Consider the following 22,839-nt stretch of genomic DNA (forward strand, 5'->3'; position numbering starts at 1 on the left):
AGGGAGATTCCTGCAGCTGCTTAAAGAGAATTCCTGTATATATCATTTACTATTTATAATGATAATATTCTTTTATCTATCTTTTTACTTATCTAAAAGAGCGCACGTCTTGTTTATTTAAGAACACAGTAACCGGAAGCAAGCAGTTGCACAACCAAGCAGGGCCACTTCCCCCAAGCAGTTTGCACGGAATGTTCGTGGCAAACAGTTATCGCAGCTCGATGGTCATTAAGGCGAAATATGAACCCTTTTGGCCAAATGAAATTGCTTACCGAAGTGCCAGAGACATTAGCAAATGTGTATGCTACTTAGAGGCGCTCAACTTTTGCGGCGGAAATTATTTTTCGGTGCGAGCTTAAACGTTGAATGGCCTTGAAGACGGGCAAAGTTTTGCGCCTACAAAAGCGGCGCGCTGATTTCGCCCACTTCATTTGCTCATCATCAAGTCAATCAAGTTTTAATGATGCCACAATAAACCCCGCATCGCCCGCTGAATAATTTAAGAAATGTCCACAAGGCATTATTATTTTCGGGGAGTTGTGTTGTTCTTCGTCCACTCCGCAATATTGCGGCATACTTATGAGCTCAGGAGTATAAATCTGAAATTTTAATTGCTTGCCATTTGCCTTAAGTGTCCAGCAATAACTGCAAATTTATGGGATCCTTAATGAACGAGTACAGATTGCTGAACATGCTTCGGTTTCGGTTTCGCACAGTTTTATTTATTGAAAAATACATTGGGTTTCTTTTGGTTTTCCATTCCATTTGGTAAATAGTTTTTGCATTTGTCCTGGGGCTTACACATATGTCGTTAATGATATGATTTCCATTTATGGAGTTTCGTATTCGACTAGCTCATTATACACACACATAGATATACATTTACATTTATATTTATAACTTGGTTTTTAGACCCCCAGCCGGGGTCTCTCGTAGTTGAACTCTAAAAGTACAGACAACACACAGTCCACAAGTATTTTATATCTTGTCCTGGCGTCTCATTTTGTTTTTGTTTATCGGTCTTTTGGTTTTTTGGATTTTGTTTTTTGGTATTTGGTATTGGGTGCTGGCCAACAGTTTGCATTGTTTGGCTTGCGGCTTTGCGTTCAGCCCGATTGGGGTTTAATTCATTTTCATTAGGATGACAAGCGGTCCGCCCCGTGTGTCAATCTTCATCAGAAGATGAGCGCCCAATTCCAAGTTGGCCCACGTCCTTCCCTTCCAGTTGGCGCCGCAGGACATTCCGCCCAGCATTAATGGGGATGAACGGCTGGCTACTTTTCGGCTGGGTTGATTCCAATCCAGTCCTGTCCCCTCAGTCCCTCCCTTCAGTCACTGCCATCCTTCGGCTCGGCATCCGGTATTTACAACAGCCTCTCCAGATCCTCGCTCTCCGCGTCGCTGATGAAGGAGTCGGTGTCCGTGAAGTAGTCGTCGTCGCACCTGTTCCGGCGACAGCAGACCCGGCGACCCATCTCCTCGTCGCTCCAGTGCTCGAACTCCTCCTTGTGGTGCTCCAACAGCATTAGCGACGGGAACAAACTATCGCAGCCACTGCAACTGTTGGTCGGGAAAGTCGGAAAGCACGGAAGAAAGGCGAGACGCTGATGAAAAGCGAGAGCTGGCTTAATTAAGTGCATTTCCCTTACCCGAAGTGTCGCTTCTTCTGCTGGTGCGACGCCAACTGACGGTGACAATGGAAAGCTCGGTCGCACACGTTGCAGGTGAGTGATTCATCTGAAAATTGGGCAACTATAGAGCAGGCTTGGGAAACAGTGCTCCTCTGAGGTGCAAATATTTCAGGGATAAACTACAATATAATAAACTATAATGTAAAAATAAACGGGAATGTTATTAAGGAAATTATAGATATTTGCTAAGCTTAGTCAGTCAAAGGTGGTCCGCCCACTCGAGGCTCCACTGTCCCCCCTCCGCCTGCATTATCGCCGAGCTTTGTAGACCCAACACTCACCGTAGTCATCATCGTCATCCGCCATGGCCAGCGCATGCAGTCGACTTATTGTGTTCTCGTTAATCTCCTTCGATGTTGACGTGCCGCCTGCGCCGAGGTCCTTTGATGTTTTGGCTTTCGCCTGGCACAGGCCCAGTTCGCAGAGCGCGCTCTCCACCTCGTAGTTGCCTTGGCAATCGGCGTCCATGCAGGGCAGGAGTGCCAGGTTCCCATTACCATTACCATGCCCATTGCCGTTCCCACAGCCTGCCGCACCTGTCGCTCCTGTGGATCCTGAACCTAAACCAGAACCAGAACCCGAGCCACCGTTGACATTGACGTTGCCATTGGCTTCCTGGCATCCTGCTGCCTGGCTGCTACAGCCGGCGGTGGCGGAGTTCGCTGCCAGCATTTCAAAGTCGTCTAGCTCATCGAACGGATCATCGATTTTGTGGCCAAGTGACACGGCATCGTCGGCCTCGGCACTCAGTCGTCCATATGCCTTCCGTGGGGGCCGCTTCACATATTTGTCTGCCATAAAATGAGGTGGAAAATGCATGAAAAACTTTGCTAAATAAAAGCCTGTTTGCTATCGTATTGATAAAACATTCTGTGGAAAATGTAGCGAAAGTCCTTTGGGGTTCGTTTTTGCGAAACGGGCTTTATGGACATATTTTTGCCTTTGAGCTGGTTTCTATTCATGGTTCAGCACAAAAGTGTGTATAAGTGTTTTTTGTGTACAGATCTAAAGTAGAAAACATATATGTCTGTTTTTATTTTAAAGAAACATTAAGGGGAACTGTTACTTGTTTATTTATTTTGTATTATAATTGAATAATAATAAATATAATAAATAAATTCTATCTGAATAAAAGCTTCATATTTTAAATGTTTTCGCTGTAGACAGTAAAAAGAACAATCTCTTTTGATTGCTTTTGAATTGTTTCAGCTGTCGAAGTGCTCCGAACATATTTTCACTGTAACGCATTAGTTTTTCCAGTGCGTAACTTTTGTTCACGCTTTATGGGGCAAGTTTCTTTGTTATTGCTCGGCGTGGAAATTGAGAAATGTTCCTCAATGCATCAGGCAATTTATGGGGGCTTTTGTGCCGCTTTTGATATTTGCAAAAGGACCTGCCGTCGAGACAAAAAGTTTCCGCACTTCCTCACATTTGCCTGCATGTCCTCGAAGTCCCGAAGTGATAAAATGAGATTTATTGTGGGCTTTGTTTGTGCACTGCGTGTGATTGGCGAAAGGACAATAAATATAGTGCGGTGGGATTTCGAAAGGCTTTATTTACGGACCCCGAAAAATAGATGGTGTGCTGACTTGGCCCCGGTATTTTTATGGCCCACTAGCCGTTCGAGCTCCCATTAGCAGCTCATTATGTGGGCTTGTCTTTGTCTTTGTGCTGGCTTTAATTGCAATCGAGTTCAACAGTGCGTATACGTGACGACACGAAACTGGCAATTCGCACGGCTTAATCGCATTTAAATGCTCAAATAAACTGAAGACAAAGTGCTAGAGCACGTCTTTAATTTCTGTGCTCTTTCGATTTCATTAAATTTGCGACAACCGAATGAAATGAAAATAATTCAATGGCTTAACAACTGAGTTAAAGTGAATTTCATTTGTATGATTTAAATGATTTAAATGGTGTCTAGAACCTTTAAAACGCCTTGTGACGACTATTTTATTTGCCCACAAATAAAGAACCATTAAGAGCTCGTATTATTGTGGCAGCCCAGGACGAAAAAGCGCACATGAATATTAAAAGTGTGTCGAAAAATGGAAATAAAAAACGCACATGGGGAGCAAACATTCGCAGGAAATGACGAACGGAGTGAAAAACTGGTGGAAAGTCGCCCGAGATTGCCGTCGAAAAGGCGGCAGACCGTGAGGCGATCTGAAACTCAATTTTATCGCCAAATTGTGGACCGCAGAGCGGCGAACATTTAGCGCGATGTTTTCTGTTTTCTGCTCCGGGACTTGGATGGAAATTTATGACTATGGGCTTTAAGTTTGCCCCGGTCTCGTAATCGCAAGAGATAAAAGTTTCTCTCGATTTTACTTTAGAATTACTGCACAAATTATTACAAATGATGCCGCCCGCCGGCAAGCAAATATAAATCATGGCTCGGAAAAGCTGAAAAAGCTGGAAAAGCTGGGAAAGCGTACAGTGCAGGCAGGAGCGGCGATATTAATACGCCAGATAAATGCCTAATAATTCTTCTCAGGATACACACTCGTTTTCGATGCCTGTCCGAATGCCAACCATAATTTATGATACATTTTGCTTGCCCCGCTGTTATTTGTATTATTTCTGATGTCCGACCAAAGGCACGAACTAATGATGCCGCCAGCCAAAGGCAGCCACATTTGATGGCCAGAGAGCAGAGCATAGAAAACCCAAAAAAAACCAAAGCAAACAGAGCTGCAAAAAAGCGAAAATCAAAACAAATATTCCGCAGGACCTTCGGCTAATTGGCTGCGAAAAACAGCTGTGTCCAAAAAAGTAATGTGAACATACGATAAATAGTTTAAAGGCAATGAATGTTGTGCCTTAACTACTTTTTATATTTTTAGAACTTTACAAACTTGGTCTAAACTATCGTAAGCAAATCTCTTCATTGTTGCTATTTTATGAACAGAAGTTAGGCATTTTATTCAGCTTCTTCCATAGCTAGTGATGCCAATAAACAAGTCTTTCTCTGATTTCCCCATTAATCATCATTTGTACGCTGATTTCTGTGTGCGGACACCAGACATGGACCCACAACAAAATGCCTAGCCTAATTGCCATTGCTTGTTTTACAATTTGCCTAATTGAATGCACAAACGCATTATTATCGATGACAAATGGCTGTCATAATTATCGGTTAATGCCGCGGCCATATGTTGCCCAGGATTTGCATAACGCACATAAATCTCGGCCACGCCCCCTTTTCCACCATTTTCCCCGCTTTTCCGCCGAACAACAGTACATATGTTGACAAAAGCTTGAGGGCGTCGTCTTGTTATTGTTGTCACTTGTGCGTTGTGCATTGCGAGTGGGCAAATTACATTTTTTACGATTAAATTTAGCGCCTGGCATGGTTGATTGGGAAAATTGTCATTGCTATTAATGTCGTAAATGCTGGCGAATTTGCAAAGTGAGTAATGGCAATTTGCATTGTGTGAAAAAGCTTTCAATTATCGTCATGACATTGAGCACATTGTTTACAAATCCATTCTAACGCATTTATCTGGGAAATTCATTAAATATTACTTGTTTTTCTGCGTCAAGGCGAGAATTCTAGATGGGGTGGTGAAAAGTGGGTGGCTTCAGCAGAAGTCAACTTGTTTTTCTTGTGGGCAACAGCTGCTGGCAGTAGTAAATCAAATGCCAGAAGCCCTCTAAGTAACTCTATATGCCGCAGCTGTTCTCTAAAGCAAACAGCAGTTTTATGTACTCTGCATTTTTCAAACATAATTATACGTACAAATAAGTGAAAGTTTGCAATTTTCGAGGAGCAAATTCAATCAGGGAAAATCAATACTGCCAAAAACTATCCGGTTCGCCACAAAAACAAAGAAAGTTGGTAAACATAATTAAAAATTTCTGATTAACATTTTGATTGCACATTACCCATGCTTGCTTTTAATTAGCTCTGCGAACACTCGCTAATTATTTCATAATAAAAAACGGATTGAGAGCCAGCATAAAGCCGCAATTTATTTATGCTCGATTATTATTCGTATGTGGGTGTTTAAATATTCATGTGATTCGGCGGGTTTGGGCATCTAATATTTTATTGATGCTTAAAACGAAATTGCGCAAACTTTGAATTCGCGCGACAAAGTCAACAAAAGCAACTAAAAATTTCAATTACCAGCCTTGGGCGAACAATCCTCCCCAGAACCATTCGCTCTTTTCCTCCAGAAATTTTTTGGAGGGTGCGAGACTTGGCGCTTAGACAAAAGCATCTTGGGGCCGAGAGGCGAAAAGAAAAGTGTTTTCCTTTCGACAGTCACATCCGCACCACGTTTTCTGCTTCGCTCACACGTGCAGAGCCTCATTATTGCGTGGGTTGTAGGATCTCGATGTTATTTACTTTGCCTCGTTTCCCCCAATTGCTCCCCATGCTTTTCCCACTTTTCCCCCAGCTTTTCCCACTTTTCTCCACTTTTCCATACGGCACAGATAAAGGCGAACAATAGGAGTGTGCAGGGAAGCACAATATACATTTATTCGGGGCCTATACTCCACAAGTCATTTCGGGAATTTTAATTAACTTGTTTTGATAACGAGCGAGTGTTTGGCTTATGAATGAAAGCCATGCCCGAACTGATACATGTCTGGCATGGCAAATCGGGAAAATCGTGGAGTGCACCTAGGCACTTGAAGGGAAATTGACTTGTTGAAATTCCATCTTGGAAAATGTAGATATATCTGCGTCTAGATTGTCATCTTGATCCAGTTGGCTTTAATCGTCCGCAACAATCTTGTCTGTCAAAGGAAGTTGGATTCTGGGCTTCAGTCTATGATCTGCGTAATTTTCATGGATGTCATATTGTAATTTAATTGATTACACGAATGAAGCCAGCTGACAATTTGAAGTCAATCAATTTTAAGTGATGCGAGTTACGTTTCAGCCAAACAGAGTGCAAGGTAGTATATTAAAATGGAGTATAACTCTCGTTTGAAAAATGTTTGTAGATTTCTATGACAAGTTAAGGATAACCAGCTGATCCTTGGACAACTTTTCTAGTTTACCAACTAATACACTGCCCAACTTAATATCAGCTTATGACTGCCATTTATGGTTGACTTACTGACTGATTAGTCCGCTAATTATTGATAAATTATCCTAATTGAGGGCGGACTTTTGCAGTAAACTGGACTAATTGATGGGCCAGGTGTGGGAACTCACCTTGTGTGCTGTTGCTGTGATTACCGCCGTTCGAGTTGCTCTTGGAAAAGCTGCAGTTGTTGTTGAAGGAGTTGAAGAAGTTGGCGGCGCCGGTGCGCCGTAAAATCCAAAACATGCTTGCAGGTGCAACAGCAGTGCAGGTGTGCAGGATTGCGGTATCCTGATTAATGGGCTGTCGGCGAATTCCAGTTGATGAAGTAGGCAACGAACTATGCCCACTGCCTTTCCACCGACGGCATTTCCACGCGACGCGTTTCTTGCGCTGATAAGCGTGCTACGGCAAATGAGGCGAGGACGCGACGATAAGCGAAGTCGGAAAAGCCCGGAAAAACTGGCGACCGTGTCGTGTGGAAGTCTTCAGCGAACTAACCCGACTTCGGCCGCGCTCTCGGCCTTTATAGCTCACGAAGGAAAAGGAGAGCGAAAATGTCCGTGTAATCACGAGAGAAAGAGTCCTCTCGCTCTACGTGATAACGTAAGCACTTACGTTACTTTCACCCACTGCTCTTTTGCTCTTTTGATGTCTGTTGTTGGGCAAAGCAGCGCTTGGCAAAGGCTAAACTTGACCTTCGTCAACACTTGCATGTCTCCTAATTCGTTTTGTTTAATAAACGATTACGTATACGCCGTGTGGACGAGCCTCAGCTCGACTTCCTCCGCCTTCGGGCCACTAAAACGCCCATCAATCATCGCCACCGGAAGTGGTCGCCGCTTTGTTGTCCCTGTTTAAAGTTTTATTTCCTGCTCATCGGGCTGTTCAATTAGAAAATCGTACAGAAAAGTTTAGCCCAAGCTAAAATATATCTCTTCCACTTAACGATCGCTTCTCTTACAGTTTTTTAACGACCTATCTGGCACACTTTTTGTGCCAGCAAACAAATTTCCGTTCTTTGTGCATGTTCTGGTGACACTTTGCCATCAGTGTTTGTGACGCGGAAAAGAGCGGAAATGCTGGCGGCACACGCATACGCATCAGAGTTTCCCCCCGGTGGCAAAAACAAAGACATCTCCATTAGGTTGGCGTGTTCGGGGGTTTCAAGTGCAAGTGCAAGTGCAAGTGCAAAGTTCATGTCCTGCGAATTCGTTTATGGTGGACGCGCGGCGGCGGCATTAAAGCGTTTTCCGAGCACCCTCGACTTAAATGCCGCACGACAAATGGTTTTCCGCAGACAAGACTGCGATTTGATGACTCGGTTTCGGTTCGTCGATTTCTGCTGCACGCGCGGGGGTTAAGTTAACCCGATACTGATTGCCGGGGCTGGGATGTGGCCACAAGTGGGAGAAGGGGCAGGATGGAAAGGACTCGCATACCCACAACTGACAAGTGACATACGAGCCACCTTTGTGCGCATAGCAGAGTCGCAATTTAATATTTAATCAGCGACAGGGCTGGCGTTTAACAATTCAAATTGCTGCGAATTGTGTGTTCGGCGAACTTTTGGCATTGGCGACATTACGAATTCATGCGGTACGTGCCAAAGTCACAACGAGTCCAAATGAATCCAAACGACTCTCCGAATATGTTTGAACTTTGCGAATATGTTGCGCAAACTTTGCCCCATAAATTATGCACTATTAAAAGCTCATGCATAAGGCATGCCCCAAATGCCTGCAGCAAAAACAACAGGGACAACAAGGACAAAAACAACAAGGACCCTGGACCAGAAATGATAACCGCAACAAAGCATTACACATGGACGGCAATTAGGTCCAGTTTCGATGGAAATGCATGCCAAAGTAGTCACTTATGTCCAGTTGATGTAATAGAATGCTTCGATAAATGGCTGACTATGCAGAACATGACATTTTGCAATTCGATTAGTTGAACTGGTTAATCCTGCAACATGATGCACGAGTATTTCCATTTCCATCGGCAGATAACTCGCTTGCGGTATGCAAATTAAATTAGCTAAATACAGACAAACCCAGTTATTTAATGCTGGCCACACAAAGTTTTCGACTTAAGCATAAACAAAGCAGTGGAAAGTTGGCAAACTTGCCACAATCAATATTGATGGAAATTCAGTTTGCCTGGCTATTTGAGCGTCTTGGCGTAGAAGTTTCGGTGTTTGAATTTAATTCGCATCACACAGCTGCAATAAATTTATTCAAAATCATTTAGTGTGGCCAAGGATCGCCGGACCGCCATACTCACCCAATCAGGATAAACGCTATTAGGTAGAAGGCGGCGCTGAGGAAATTGAATCCTCCAGGATTGCTGGCCAGCGAGCCCTTATAGATGGCCGTGTACAGAGGAGCGGCGACTGGAAGGGAAAAGTGATGGATGGGGCAGAGATTCAGCGAATTTCAAGGTTTCTTACCAAAGGGGGCGAATGATTGCACGATGTTGCCGATGGCAAACAGTTTACCTGCGATGATTTCAAAAACATTAAAGTGGCTACTAACTAACTATTACTTACCAGTGTCGGAGGAGGGAACTATATTCGATACAATTGTGCGGCACATGGGTCCCTGAATGGAGCGAAAGATGCCGAGGACCACAGATACGTAGAGGTGCCAAGGCAGGAAGGCAAATCCTCGGGCAATATTGCTGGCCACCTCCGAAAAGAGAGACAGTAACGCCAGGGTGACCACAGACAGTCCAAACAGCTGAGCATATATTATTTAAATAAGTTACATATATAGACCACATTCAATGTAATGCTCTGTTCAAAGTACCTTTCGCAGAATGAGAATCCCCAAAATAGCACCCAACATGGGCACTGATTGACTGACAGTGTCGAAAATAGTAAACTCACGCACTGTGAAGTGAAACTGCTGGCGCACGAACAAGTACCACACAGTCATGACGCCATCTGCAAGGATATCAGCACATCAACTGATTGGATTTCCCAGAAAAACTCACCCAGACTCACCGCCGACGAAAATCGAGACAAAGCCGGCCAAAGTAACCAGCCAAATGATGGTGTGAGCATTGTTTTCCCTCCTCCTAAAGCAGGTGCTAAACATGTCCTTAACGTGCTTAAAGCTGAACAAACCAGCTCTTTCAGCTTCGTCCTCCAAAGGAGGTTTTTCTAAGGACTCATATTTGGGCGGATCCTCACGCCGCTCGACGCTTTCCGCTGATGCTTCATTCATTTTCTGATCCGCAACTGTGACAACGATTTCCTTTTCTTTTTCAGGTGTGTCAGCTGTTTCAGGGGTCTCGTCCTTATCTGGACACATTCCCAGACTTTCGGGCATGTAGAAGATGATAAATAGTGTGGCCATCACAATTATCAAACAGGAGAGACTCTGCACAAAGGCGGCGCTGGTGGCTGCATAGACAAAACTGGATAATAACGAGCCACTCGTGAGGGCCACAAAGAATATCAACTCCATGAAGATCATTCTGCGAATGGCAAGGTTCAAAGTTAATGGATTTCACTAGTAAGCTGCGGTTCAGGTGGCACTCACCTGTAGGGTCTGGTCTTCATGTCCGTGGTGTCCGTGATGAAGCAGAAGGCGGCCACGGAAAAGACGCACAATCCGCCGAGCAAAGAGTGCGGCAGGGCTGCCAAGGTGTACCACCAGGGATTAACCAGGTAGTAACTGGACAGCCAGCAGATGACGGACGAGAGCAGGTCGGAGGCAGAGAAGCCTGGTGGAAAAACGCCTTACTTCTACTACTTTGGCATTAAAGGCAGTTCCTGGAACACTCACCCACCATGGAGACAATCAGCAGGGGCTTGCGGCCATAGTGATCCGACCAGGAACCGACGAACAGGCCACAAATGGCGGGCACGATGCTCTGGAAGAGCGTGCGGGTAAGGAACATGTTGGCCACGTATGCCTGCAGCTCCGTCTCAATGGCCTAAAGGAAGCGATAGCCAATAACCAATTCAAATGTTCAGTAGTTAGATCCAAACCTGTATTTCTGCGGTGGTGTTTTTGCTGTCCAATAGCTGGCAATCGGTTTCATTGTACTGGAATATCACCGTGCAGGTCTGATAAATCTGCTGATTGCGCATGACAGTGCCTAATGGGAAGATCGTGCTGAGGGCTTATCACTACAATCCGGTGTTCCGCTCACCTGCCAGCATGTGCGAAAATATCAGCATGAAGATCACCGGTTCTATGTAGAACATGTTGAACAACCGCCCCCACTCCAAGCTCTTCAGTTGTGCTAATGATGCCTTCTGCACCATTTCTATTCAGATTGCTAAATATAGTTTACTTCAATTGATGCACTCTCTTTCATCGATCACAGCACCATATAATCTTGTTACTAGTTTGAGCTTGGCAACGCACTTCACTGAAATTATTGTGATTGACCAGGCAGCAATTTGAAATTGGTTTTTCAGCCTTGACAATATTTTTGGCATATGTATGTTTACACTGTTCGCATCAAAACTATAAAACTAATTACACCGCAAGCCCACTTTTCGCTCTGCTGATTTCATTATATATATATATATATATAGAGGCAACGCGAGACTAGAATATCGAGTTCTATTCCATCCGAGTTTCGATCGCGAACTGACTGTGAGTAGCTTTGTTTAAGTGCTTAAATAGACATTAAGTGATGTTGGCGTGTGTAATTATTCATAAAATATGGGGGGATTTTTCCCTACCTACTGGAATTGATGATATCTACGGCGCTTGTGCTCAGAAGCTTGTGCAATTGGAACTAGAACCAATTTAGAAATAGACCGCCAGGCTTTAATATCATGTTTGCTATATGCACTTGCCGCTGGCAGCCATAACCTTCACAATTCCTAGTACAGGGCTCTGCACTTAACCCTTTTATGCTGCGAAACTTTCTGCTCGACAAGCGCACACACACACGAGTTTTGGGAAAAGACTTTTCCGCGAAGGAAAGCGAACAACTTTTCGCGCGTAAATAGCGGGCCAACACTTCCGGCAACATGTTGCCATTGGTACTTAACCCCTTCTCCCCCCCTTTCACCCGCTCATTTCGCGCTTTTTATTACATCACTACTTTCCCCTTCACTTGGGCTGCTCGCGTAAAATATGCAAAAAGATTTTAAGCCTGGCATGGAGAGCGTTTACCAAAATAATGTGGCCATTACTTTGGGGTCTTCTTTCGGCTGCTGGCAAGGGGCGCTCACCAAGGTGTAGTAACCGTCGAGGTGTAGGGAAAATATTTAAAAATAAGTTTTCTATTTCAAGCCAGTTAGTGACTTTTCCAATTGAGAAACTCCCGGCTGCCGGATTGCAGCAATGAATATTTCCCGAATAGAGAGCTCACTGCAGAATCCGGCAATGCAAGCACATCACGCATACGCCGCGTATGCCGCCCCATTGTTGACAAGCTAATTGTAAACTTTTCCGCTTTGCATTTCATTGTTTGGCCAACTGGCGGGAAAACAAAGGACGGGGCATATTAGGTCCCAGCCGAGCGACTGGCAGATATGAATGCCCGAAAGGAGTTGCGTCCTGCAGTGCAACATACTCGCACATGCTAAGTTCGTGCAACTATTGTCTTGGATTGCCCGGCGTTGCGTTGCGCAACATAAAACCGGAATGGAATAATGGGGAAAGTGGAATGGGGCAACTGTTGGCGATGTGTGCGGCTTTGTGTTGTTGACACACAAACCGGCAACAAATGGCATGGGGCACGGGGCAAGGGGCAACTTGTGCAAACTCGGGCGAAAATTAAAAAAAGAATGAATGCATAGTAGGGGTTGGCTTAGAGGAAATACCGAATACCAGCCGAAACATAAAAGCCCCGAAAAGGCGGGCAAGTCAAGAGCGCCCCAGAGAACGTTGAGGGAAAAAGCAATTTCTTAAACGCAGCACGTGCACAAATTCATTTCTGTTTGCCTTAATTATTCCGAGATGAAATGGCAAAAGGGACGCGAGAATCCTCCTCAGTTTCACTTTTTCGGATGATTTATTAATGTTTCGCCGCAGAAATCTGTTTCTGCTCTCAAGTAAAGTACCACGGAACCGCGTCTTTATTGTTAGGCAGTTAGAGCTTAAGTGAGTTCGGCGGCTGTGACAAAACCAGATAAAGCTTTTAAAGATGCCAAATTAGCGGCTTCCATTTATCTCCATATCTGTAATCCGGTAAACCAATAATGTGCCACAATTTTCCATACTTTTGCTTATCTGATAAGCTTTAAACACCCAAGCGAGATAGATTCTATCTTTTACGCACTGCTTTTTAACCCCTTCAAATGGCAACCACGCAGTTGGGCCATATTTAATTATGTATCCCTTGCTGTCGGCGACAATTTTAATTTGCCTTCTTTCCAATTAAAATATTAAAAAAATACTTCCTTTGATGCGGCCACCGCAGTCCTTTTTCGGCTCTCAAGCGTCCTTCGCAATTAGGCCTAAAAGGCTTAGCGGCCCTAAAGTTCATAAGCCGATTTAAGCCGTGGCAGCTGTTGCCCATTTGTTTGCTAATAAATTTCGATTCAACCGATGGTTTTCATTTGCTGCCGGGGGATTTCACATCTCAATTTGGCGAAATTACAGTCACTCGATTGCACTGGCACATTGTAGAACATTTCAAGTGCATCTTTTGCGGCTATACAACTAGCAACCATAGTTTTGCGGTGGCATTAGTTTTTGGCAGTTTTAATTGGCTGGTTGGCTGGTTGGGTGGTCAGTGCCGTTGGCCACGTTTTCAGCTGCTGGCCAGGGCTGCAACTGAAATGACATTTCGTTATTGTGCTGGCCATAATTACTCCGCAAATAACTCAGCCGTGAAGATTGTGTACGTAATGCTCGTTTATTTTTCAAATGGCAGTTTTGGTTGTGGCTGCACGGTGAGAAATATTCAATCTGTATAATCAAAACACACAGAGGCAAACTTCAAAGTTTGAATGGAGCATAAATCTTCATATTTTCGATGCTGATATAAGTCTTTTGCCATTTAAACATTAGAGGAAATATTCCTAGCTGTTTATGTTTATAATAACTTATATAATTTCTCTGCACACGGCATGATTCCAAAGTTCATGTGTTTGATACAAATTCAGGCGGACGGCATGCCACGCCACACATGTGGCAAGTCGCGTGTTTTGTTGTGGCAAATGCTGCTGACAAATTTCCGCACATCTAACACATTTGTTATGAGCGTTTTGCACAACTTTCGCCACACATGCCACTGGCAGCCATTAGTCAGGCCAAATGGAGCTGAAACATATGGGTTCTACCAAATTCGGGGAGTAGTACTACGCACAGTTTATTTTCTGGCGGAATTAATGAACTCGTGATGTAGACATGTCTCACTTGGATTACGAGCCATTTCTCAATTCCGATGAGAAACGGGCGAAACTGCAAAAATGTGGAGCTCCTTTGTCTTTGGCTGCATTGCTTCGCCATTTGCATGTCTGGCTGCAATTTGCCAGCGAACTGCGAAATGCGAAATGCGGTATGTGAATGCGATAAATATTTGATAAACAACATTTCTGCAGCTTTGCGGTTCAGTGACTCTCCAGGGCGTCGCAAATTGCGGCAAATTTCTCGCATTTATTTTCCATTTCGTGGCCCCTCCCCCCTTGCGCCGCATTAAAAAACTTTCATAATCATAACTCTGTCTTGGAACTGCTGGCATTGTTGCTGCAGCAGCGCCTGCGACTCGAGGACTTTCCCCACTTCTTCAGCTGGAGAATGGAAAATCAATACATATTTATGGGTTCATGTGGTGGGAGCACGTACGGCATATCAGCCACACACACATACGGGTGTGCTGCGTCCCAGGGAATGGCTTTCATAGCAACTCCGACTTCGACTTCCACTTCGACTAGGACTTCAGCAGGCTGGCCATTTGCACGTTTCGAATCGTAAAATACTTTGCCGTGCGTCCTCAGAAATGCGCAAAGGAAAATAATTTTTAATAGCAGCACATGTCCTGGCCTATCCCCGTGGGTGTGTCCTGCGGCAAGGAACAGGTGAATGTTAAAAAAGAACTGCAGATTCTGATAAAGTTAAAGAGTTTCCTGGCCAAAAGTTACAGGTCATTGGACCTTAGGGTTGAAGTGGTTGTATATGTTTACCTAAACTTTCCTCAAATGCCTGAATATTCGCCACCTAATCGAGGAAGAAATCGTTTAAAATTCTCTATTGACAATCCTCTTAGCTCCGCCCGCTTTTTCATAAAGCTGTTGGCCAGTACAACTGCATTATTTAGCAACAATTAGTTGAGCAGTATGTATAGTAACTTCGCAGAACAGAACAGGTAACACGCTGCGGTAGCTGTTCAAACAGCTTAGTTGTGCGAGTGTGCTACAGTTGGTCGCTATTGGCGGTAATCGGCTTAGGGGCTTTCCTTCAAGAGTGCACTCTGCGGCGGAAAATTGATTTGGAATCCCTCAGCAGCCTTTTCCAGCGCACGGACAATGGCATTTAGCACGACTAATTGAAAATTTAAAATGTAGCTCCAGAGTTTGATGGGCAACTTTGAGGGGTCAAAGGGATGGCGGGAATGCAATCAAGCGTGCCTGCCAACCCATTTCATTCCACTTGAAGTCATTTAATTTAGTTTCGAATGCTTGCTGCTGGAATGCTGGCTGGGATAAAAGCAAACATTGCTCGAATAAAAAGTGCACGACTTCGGCACCAACCAGGTGCTCAGCCTCAGTTGGCAGACATTGTGCAACAAAGTGAAGTTTACTACTGACTACTACTACTACTACTACTACTCGAGTTATTGGCAGCTGCAGAGTGCTGCTGTAAAAGTGGAAAATGAAATCCCGGCACCGCTTTCACTTTCACTTTCACTGTCTCTGCATTTGAATGCAGGCGAGTCCTCAAAGCTTTTCACTTTTTGATTGATTGCAATTGATATACGTACGCTTGTGCGAATATGAAGGGAGTGGAAATTTTGGAAATAAAATGGACTTGATTGTCATTCACCCCGCTGTGCTTCCTTGTTTATCAGAGTTCATTTCACGCTGATGTTTTGTAAGTAAAGTTCATAACCGCCTTAACCTCAGTTGTTGCATTAAAAGTCAAATCTGCTCAGCTGAGTACTTTAATCGACGCCTCTTTAATTGGCCAATAACTGCACAATATGTGGCTTCACAATTTAGCATCGCAAGTAATCGGCTTAAGAGCTTCCACTGCGAACCGCAGTTTAGTGCATTAAAAGGACTTGCAGTGGCACTACTTTCTAAGCCAGATTACGACGACAGCCAATGGCTTTAAGCCCAAGTACTTTAAACCGGAATTGTGAGCCCAAAAAGGGGCGAGGTCCCCTTTCCGAGATTCCAGCTGGAGTTAAATAGGAAAACTTTTGAGGTTGAATCAGCTGTAGTGGCAAATAGCAATCGAGCATGGCTTCGAATCAAGTTCATTTCGTTCCACATGACATGACATCCTGGCAATGGAATCAAAGTGCACACTTGTAGACTCAGCAGCCTGGAGGAGTTGGCTTAAATTTTTATGGCCTCAACACTTACCAGGTGCTCAGCTTTTCCTGCCAGCAACTGAATGCTTGGTAGCAGGAAAATCAAGTGCTTGACTATTGGGAAAATGGAGACAAAATGGGGAATGGATAACCACTCCACCTGTAACACTCCAATTTCTCCTTCTAATATTCACTGAATGGACTGCTGTCTTATTTTGTATTAGTATTTTTATTTTAGTTTTAAATTAGGCACCTATACATAATGGCAATCAATTAGGATAACTTATAAGTTATTAATACACTGGTCGAGGACCTTTGTTCGTTTGGGAGTACGGACGTTGGTGCATCTACTGATGCGATCGGCTGGTGTAGTTGGTGGAGGAGGTGGTCATGGACTGGAGCTCGGTGTGGCGCTTCTGGACATCCATCTCCCTCTTGGTGGGGCATATCAGACCCACCCACAGCTGCCGGTTCGCGGAGTCCAGGAGCACAAAGTAGACAAACATCACGAATCCCTGCATAGTGGCCGTGATGCAGAAGAGGTATGAAAAGGCCACTCCTGCCTGCATGTAGGCGAATATGCCAAAGATCCAGGTGAGTCCCAGCAGAAAGAAGAGCATTATGGAGAGGCGGATCTGCTTGACCACCATCTTCCTTTCGTTCTTGTGGACGCTCTGGCTCAGAGAGTGCGAGATGCTATAGAAGACGTACACGAATATCACCAGGTTGGACACAGTGATCAAGGTCACGGGCAGCACCACTCCAAAGATGAGGCCATAACCCGATGGATAGCAGATGCCAGTGTCCGTGGAGAGTTCGGCAGGCGTTGGGACGTACGAGTCGGGATCTATTAGGGCCACCAGCAGCGTGGGCACCAGGGGAAGTAGCCAGGCCACAATGGCGGCCTTCAGGATATAGCGCGGTGGTCTCTCGATGCCGATCACGGTGACGTAGCGCTGGAACTGCAGGAAGGCGATGATCAGCATCCAGCTGAAGAGCACCAGGACGGAGTACTGCATGGCAGCACCCAGGACCACACAGCGAACTGTGTTGCCATTGACGACGAGCGCCTCGGATACATCGTCCGTGTTCAGGAACACGAAGAGCACCATCTGCAGCAGCACCTTGGTGGAGGCCTGACTGCGCCAGCTTTTGAAGAGGGCGGCCGTGAGGAATATGCCCAGTATGCCCAGCAGGGACAGACTGCAGCCCACTATCGAGATGATGTCCAGCACCTTCTCATTGACGGGTGTGATGAGGACCTCCTCGCCCAGGTCGTTGGTTCGATAGCTGCCACCCACCAGGAAGGCAAACTGCGTGAGGTGGTAGGTGTGGCACTCGATGATGGCGTCTTTCAAGAGGTCCGAGCTGCTCCCAGTGATGACTCCCTCGTTCGCCCAGGTCTCATAGTTCCAGTATCCACATCCGCTGCCAAAAGCAAAGGCCGTTGAGTCCGGATTGCGAAGGTTTTCATTGCGCAGGAGAAAGGGCAATGGCAGAGGAAGTAAGTTGCCTTTGGAATAGAAGGATATACCAATTAGTTTAAAACTTTTAAATCAAATAAATGCACTTCTTACTTCCCAATCCTGGTATGGAAATGGATATTACTTTGCTGCGAGGCTTGCGAGTGCGCTGCAGTGAGGTTTCCACGAACAGAGCATCGTGGGCGTAGACCTTAAAGATGAGATAGGTTGCACCCCTGCTACTCACTTGCCGCCAGAGATTCTCCGGCAGAAAGGCAGCCGTCTCCAGATGGGGTTCCTCCTTCACCTTGGCCACGTCCTCGGAGTACCGGATGAAGCGGTACCAGTAGCCACTGGCGGAGGATTCTCGCTGCTCACCCGGTGCAGAGAATATAGCTATGCCAGTTATGCGATCGCATGCGGGGTTGGCGAAGAACACGCTGATGTTGCCGGTGATCAGAGCCTGGACACCGATGTCCGAGAAGTTGTACGTTTCCACGCCGGTGGTGGCCGTCTCTGTCTCGTTACTGGTGGGCTTGGCCACCACCTTGCCGCATCTGTCCTTGGGCACCAGCTGCTCCGGCAGGGCGTCCATGTAGCTCTCGAACTGGCTGAGCAGGGAGTTGGTGGCGTTCAGCTGGGCGGATAATCGGAGGACCTGGCTGTCGCAGGACATTATCTCCTTGCACACACTGAGCAGGTCCGCACTGACCGCCGCATCCTTGTCCTGCAGCATCAGGGTGCCAAACATCTGCCCCGTCATGTGGACATCGGCGGGCAGAAGGGTCCTATCCCGCTGCCGGAACATGTCCCGCATGATGCCCGTCATCGCACGACGCCCCTGGGTGTCATTGGTGCGCCTCCTGCCCTCCAGAACGTCATCATGCAAGCTGTTCAAGTCGCCGCTGATCGTGTGCTCCCTGAAGTGCCGGAGACACACCACGGGCTTCCAGTGCTCGGTGGACTCCCAGTGGGCTCGGTTGTCCTGCACCCTGCACTCCCTGGTAACCGGCATTCCGTTGCGCAGCAGACACACATCGTGCAGCGTGGCACGTTCGCCGATTCGAGCCCGTTTCCACTTGTTCTGGTGCGGCGTTTGGTCGCGGTTACGCGTTAAGTAGTCGTGCTGGAACTCCTCCGGTTCGCAGAACATGGACGCACAGTAAACCAGATAGCCCTGCTTATATTCATCCGTCAAGTATCTCTCCTCTGTTCCATCACAGTACTCGAACGTTCCGTTTCGCCAGCACACTTGACTTTCCTTTGGGCAAGTGGTGCAAATCGGCGATACCAAGGCCAAGACCACAAAGAGCCCCACACACCAGTTGAAATTCATGGCTGGTGATTCAGGTGCTCACAGCTGTTTGCAGTTCAGTTCTCCGAAAGTGTTTACAAATTCTTTTGGCAGATAGTGCCTTTCACGTCCGACCGTCTTGAAATATCGCGGCACACTGAGCTGTCTGGCGATCGATTAGATTTCTGTATGTTTTCACGCCGTTTGCTATCAGTGGCCACCACGATCGCTAATCGACCCCGGGTTTTTTCGTATATCTACACACTACACACTGATCACGGAAAGAACTCAGGTCTGCGGCATTTGATTTAGTTTACATTGTGATTAACACGACCTCGGCAATTGAAGCCCAAATCCGACGGACCCCTTTGAGGCAGGGAAGTAACGCCCAGCTTGTGACGTCGTCTTTATTTGTGCAAATAGCAATTTCACGCCTTTTTATAGGTCTTCGGACTTGAAAAGCTCTGGCTGATTCACTTTTACGCGCTTGAATTGCCAGATAAGAAGTTCTTATTGGGAAACACGGCTGTAATCGGTCAAAGTGTACTTGCGTCTATTTATACATCCGTGATTATCAACAAATGCATCAATGAAAAATATGTCGGCAATTTTATGAACGAGTTTCGGAATGGGGAGTTTTTAATTGATTCTTTTTGTTAGAACTTTTAAGATTTGTGCAATCAATATTATGGAAATGGAATGAGTATTTACGCAATTCATTCAAGTAAAGCAGCTTCTTTGTCCACGCAAAAAAGGTTCATAAAATGCAAAGCACTTCACCTCGGTTGCATAAAGTGCGATTTCCATTTGGACAGGTTAAGCGCTTCCACAGGCACAGCCTTAGATTAAAAGCCACGTGCACAGACTTCATTGTAAGCCAGCTTTTGGGCCAGAATGTAATTTTGGCAGCCGACTTCGCAGCACGTAGACTGCGTGTGTTAGCGGAAATTGTTGGCTTGTTGACACGTTTTCAATTATCAGTCAAAAGCCGCTGACGAATTCAAATGCGAGCACTGGGCCCACTCGCATTCAGGCTGCCAATAATCCACCTCCATCGACGGCAAAAATTGATTGGCCTGCATGCGTTCAATCAAATGTGTCACTTCTTGACATGTTCACTTTTCCTTTATTGCCACGAGGCTATTGGGCTGTTGCCACGGGGAAAATGACGAGGCTGCAGCTGCGTGGCGGATGAATGTGGCACTCGGAAAATATGGGTGCCTCTTCATGTCGACATTGGGTTTGAATTAGAAAGCCTCGAAAATCCTGTAAAAACATTGTGTGAGAAACCGACAACTTTCCTTTTCCTTGCTAAGATAATCCCAGATAAGTAGTTTATAAATATTTCGAATTTTCAGATTACTTTTCTACAAAGCCAAAGCCAAATATTGTCCAAGTGTGCTGGGCCATGATATTTGGATTGTCCTATTGCTAATTTATATCCCGCCCAAAATCCAATTAGTGGTGTGGCCGACAAAAGCATAACGAACTCTTGGATCTGCGCCAGCAAGCAAACTGCCTCGAGGGCAACAAGTGACTGGCAGTGGCAGAAAGCTGGATTTAGCCATTTCGTCTTGGCCAAGTTGAGTCAACGATGCAGCAGCAGCGGCCAGGAAATCATTCAACATTCAACAAAACTACCAGCTCTGCGGTTTTGCGACCGCCAACGACGGCAATGCATTTTCCAGGGCCATTTTTTGTTGTTGCTGTCGGTGGAAAAGGCTATGGTCTAGAGGGAAATGGATATTGGGATTGGGAGAGAACCTCGTTCTCTGCTTTCCACACTCAAGAGCTCTTATTCAGCCGATAGCCAATGAGCCGTGGCGACATTAACGCACTTTTAACGACTCTCAAAATTGGTTAACTGTGCTACAAGTTTGACGCTCCTTTAAAGGGAAAGAAAAACTGGAAAATCTGGGAGGAATCAGGCAAGATGAAAATGCAGATGCGCTTAAGGCCGCTACAGATGGCGCCCATTAAGCTCATTATGAGCTGCCATTCTTCATTCCTTTTCTTGGGGAAACAAACAATTTCCACGGGAAACAAAGACGTGGCGCCACAGAAACCACATGTGAGCAAGTCCTTCATGCTCCCAACATTTTTGGGCCATGTCAATTGCAGCCAGAAGAAATTCATTTCGGCTTGCGGGCAAAGTTAAATTGAATTTTTTCACCAGAACTCGTTCGCTTCACTTTACTTACCCTCAAATCGGCTCAGACAACAGGTTGCGGGATTTAATGAAATTAGGCACTGACGAAGGCAACGCAGCCAGCGTCTAAATAAATACTCCGAAAAGTACAGGGGGACTTCAGTTGCAGCATACAAGAAGACACTGCAAGTGGAGCGAAATATATCTTAAAAATTCACTTACTACACAAGAAGATACAGTAAGATTCATTCTTAATAGTAAAATTTAAATTAGGAATATAAGTACTTATTTATGTAGCCACACCCTGTTTGCATTTGCCGGATTATGTACACGATTTTCAGCTGCCTTCATTTTGCACAATTGCCCGGGCAACAAATATATGCTCGTGCATTCTGGTTCAGCGTGAACTTTGACACAGCACATGTGGCCCAGGATGTCGCCACCAACCCGGCGGGGCGACCTTTCCGGATTTGTGTGTTTTATGCCAACTTCGAGCAATTTAATTTAATTACAACGTCTGCTGGCGCTGCTGCCGCTCCGGCATCATCTAATTTCATTTGCAACCGGAGACTCGGAGATCCGTAGATGCCCCATAAACAGTGCCGTGTTTTTGGCCCGAGGTCCTGCCAGGATTGGCTGCAATCCCTACAGCATTTGCATAAGCCTTGATTAAGTTCGGCTCTGACTTTTGCGACTTATGCAGAGACATCGATTGCAAATCTAGCAGTCAGAACCGGAAATTGTCGGGGAAATGAAATGGGTTGCAGGGTGGAGTGGTCCCCATTTAATTAAATACCAACAGGCAATACATAAAGTGTTTGGCTCTGTCGTTTGGTTCGTTCACATATCACGCGGCAAAAAGTTTCCAATTACGAATTCGTTGGCCGAGTTGTTTGCTACATCCGCATCGAGTGAAAACTTTGCGATGGGCAAAAGTTTGAGCGACCGGAGAGCGAGTGCTTCTAATGAAAAACCACTTAGACGGAGACAAAGAAGTCCACTTAGGCTGCAGGACATGTATCCTGGCCTGGCCCCCTCCCATAAGTCAGCTTTTCAGGCTGCTGTGGCAAAAGTTTCTGCCGCTGCACATGCATTTCGTAGAGCGCCTAACGACGGGAAAATAGCCAAGGACATGTCCCCAGAGAACATCACGTCCGGGGATTCCCAATTTAATGTGCCTACTTACAGAAATAACAAACTTGCTACACAGCCACACAGCTATACAGATGTCGGCCAAACAAGTTAAATAACTCAGATTCGCTGTATACTTGCAACATTTTATTACCCTACGAGGGCCTGCTCTTAAAGCTGAAGCGCACATAACATATGGCCGGCAACATGTCGTATGCGTAATGTGATTTTGGTGCCCTTATTAAACAATTAAGCGGTCATTTTTATTGCATCGCTGGTTCATGGCTGGACGAATTGGGTTGCAATTACATTTCATTTGACCTTGAACGATTTTAATATATATTTAATTCGATTCCCGTCCTCCGCATCCGCTGCCATCGGTGAAACAAACATCAAAAGAGAGAAAAAGGACGACGGCGAAATGGAAAAATGTGGCATAAAGCTCGGGCTTAATTGCCGGAAAAAAGGGTTAATTGCTCGCGTATTTGGTTTGTGCACGCCAGGAAATACCCAAGTGCCCTTTGCCGAGCCGAACATAAAAAGTTTCGTTAATGGAAAACGGTGTAGCAGCATGTCAGTGGGTCAGGGGATACAACGCTCTAGATACAACCCC

At 45.6% G+C, this 22,839-nt stretch overlaps 3 protein-coding genes across 4 annotated transcripts; all 3 read right to left on the reverse strand.

Annotated features, from left to right (window-relative positions):
- Positions 1-797: 797 nt before the first annotated feature.
- On the reverse strand, positions 798-7,193 carry LOC122621228. The gene is made up of 4 exons (XM_043799025.1): positions 6,865-7,193; positions 1,973-2,482; positions 1,650-1,737; positions 798-1,560 (listed from the first exon to the last, which is right to left on the reverse strand). The coding sequence occupies exons 1-4, from the start codon at positions 6,977-6,979 to the stop codon at positions 1,365-1,367; spliced, it is 909 nt and encodes a 302-aa protein (XP_043654960.1). The 5' UTR covers positions 6,980-7,193; the 3' UTR covers positions 798-1,364.
- A 1,585-nt stretch (positions 7,194-8,778) lies between these two features.
- LOC122620821 (proton-coupled folate transporter) lies at positions 8,779-11,324 on the reverse strand. Of its 2 annotated transcripts, XM_043798458.1 has the most exons (10): positions 10,898-11,324; positions 10,734-10,843; positions 10,528-10,678; positions 10,282-10,465; positions 9,741-10,216; positions 9,544-9,680; positions 9,285-9,474; positions 9,186-9,233; positions 9,020-9,128; positions 8,779-8,957 (listed from the first exon to the last, which is right to left on the reverse strand). In XM_043798458.1, the coding sequence occupies exons 1-10, from the start codon at positions 11,010-11,012 to the stop codon at positions 8,900-8,902; spliced, it is 1,578 nt and encodes a 525-aa protein (XP_043654393.1). In that variant the 5' UTR covers positions 11,013-11,324; the 3' UTR covers positions 8,779-8,899. The 2 variants fall into 2 exon arrangements, with proteins under 2 accessions (XP_043654393.1, XP_043654394.1); XM_043798459.1 differs by lacking the exons at positions 10,734-10,843; positions 10,898-11,324 and having other exon boundaries at positions 10,532-10,654.
- Positions 11,325-16,445: 5,121 nt separating this feature from the next.
- Positions 16,446-19,090, reverse strand: LOC122620504. Its single transcript, XM_043797995.1, has 2 exons — positions 17,767-19,090; positions 16,446-17,702 (listed from the first exon to the last, which is right to left on the reverse strand). The coding sequence occupies exons 1-2, from the start codon at positions 18,986-18,988 to the stop codon at positions 16,537-16,539; spliced, it is 2,388 nt and encodes a 795-aa protein (XP_043653930.1). The 5' UTR covers positions 18,989-19,090; the 3' UTR covers positions 16,446-16,536.
- Between the last annotated feature and the right edge of the window lie 3,749 nt (positions 19,091-22,839).

Source organism: Drosophila teissieri, chromosome 3R (assembly GCF_016746235.2).
Source record: "Drosophila teissieri strain GT53w chromosome 3R, Prin_Dtei_1.1, whole genome shotgun sequence".
NCBI classification, from domain to species: domain Eukaryota; kingdom Metazoa; phylum Arthropoda; class Insecta; order Diptera; family Drosophilidae; genus Drosophila; species Drosophila teissieri.

What these genes read in the sequence shown, in the direction of transcription:
- LOC122620821 (XM_043798458.1), bottom strand. Translation starts at nt 11,012, where the DNA reads ATGGTGCAGAAGGCATCATTAGCACAACTGAAGAGCTTGGAGTGGGGG. An exon ending in GCTGATTGTCTCCATGGTGG is followed by an intron (nt 10,466 to 10,527) that starts GTGAGTGTTCCA and finishes TTTTTCCACCAG; the next exon opens with GCTTCTCTGCCTCCGACCTG. An exon ending in GGATTCTCATTCTGCGAAAG is followed by an intron (nt 9,475 to 9,543) that starts GTACTTTGAACA and finishes ATATATGCTCAG; the next exon opens with CTGTTTGGACTGTCTGTGGT.
- LOC122621228 (XM_043799025.1), bottom strand. Translation starts at nt 6,979, where the DNA reads ATGTTTTGGATTTTACGGCGCACCGGCGCCGCCAACTTCTTCAACTCC. An exon ending in TCACAGCAACAGCACACAAG is followed by an intron (nt 2,483 to 6,864) that starts GTGAGTTCCCAC and finishes ATTTTATGGCAG; the next exon opens with ACAAATATGTGAAGCGGCCC. An exon ending in GGATGACGATGATGACTACG is followed by an intron (nt 1,738 to 1,972) that starts GTGAGTGTTGGG and finishes CCCAATTTTCAG; the next exon opens with ATGAATCACTCACCTGCAAC.
- LOC122620504 (XM_043797995.1), bottom strand. Translation starts at nt 18,988, where the DNA reads ATGAATTTCAACTGGTGTGTGGGGCTCTTTGTGGTCTTGGCCTTGGTA. An exon ending in TTCCATACCAGGATTGGGAA is followed by an intron (nt 17,703 to 17,766) that starts GTAAGAAGTGCA and finishes TCTATTCCAAAG; the next exon opens with GCAACTTACTTCCTCTGCCA.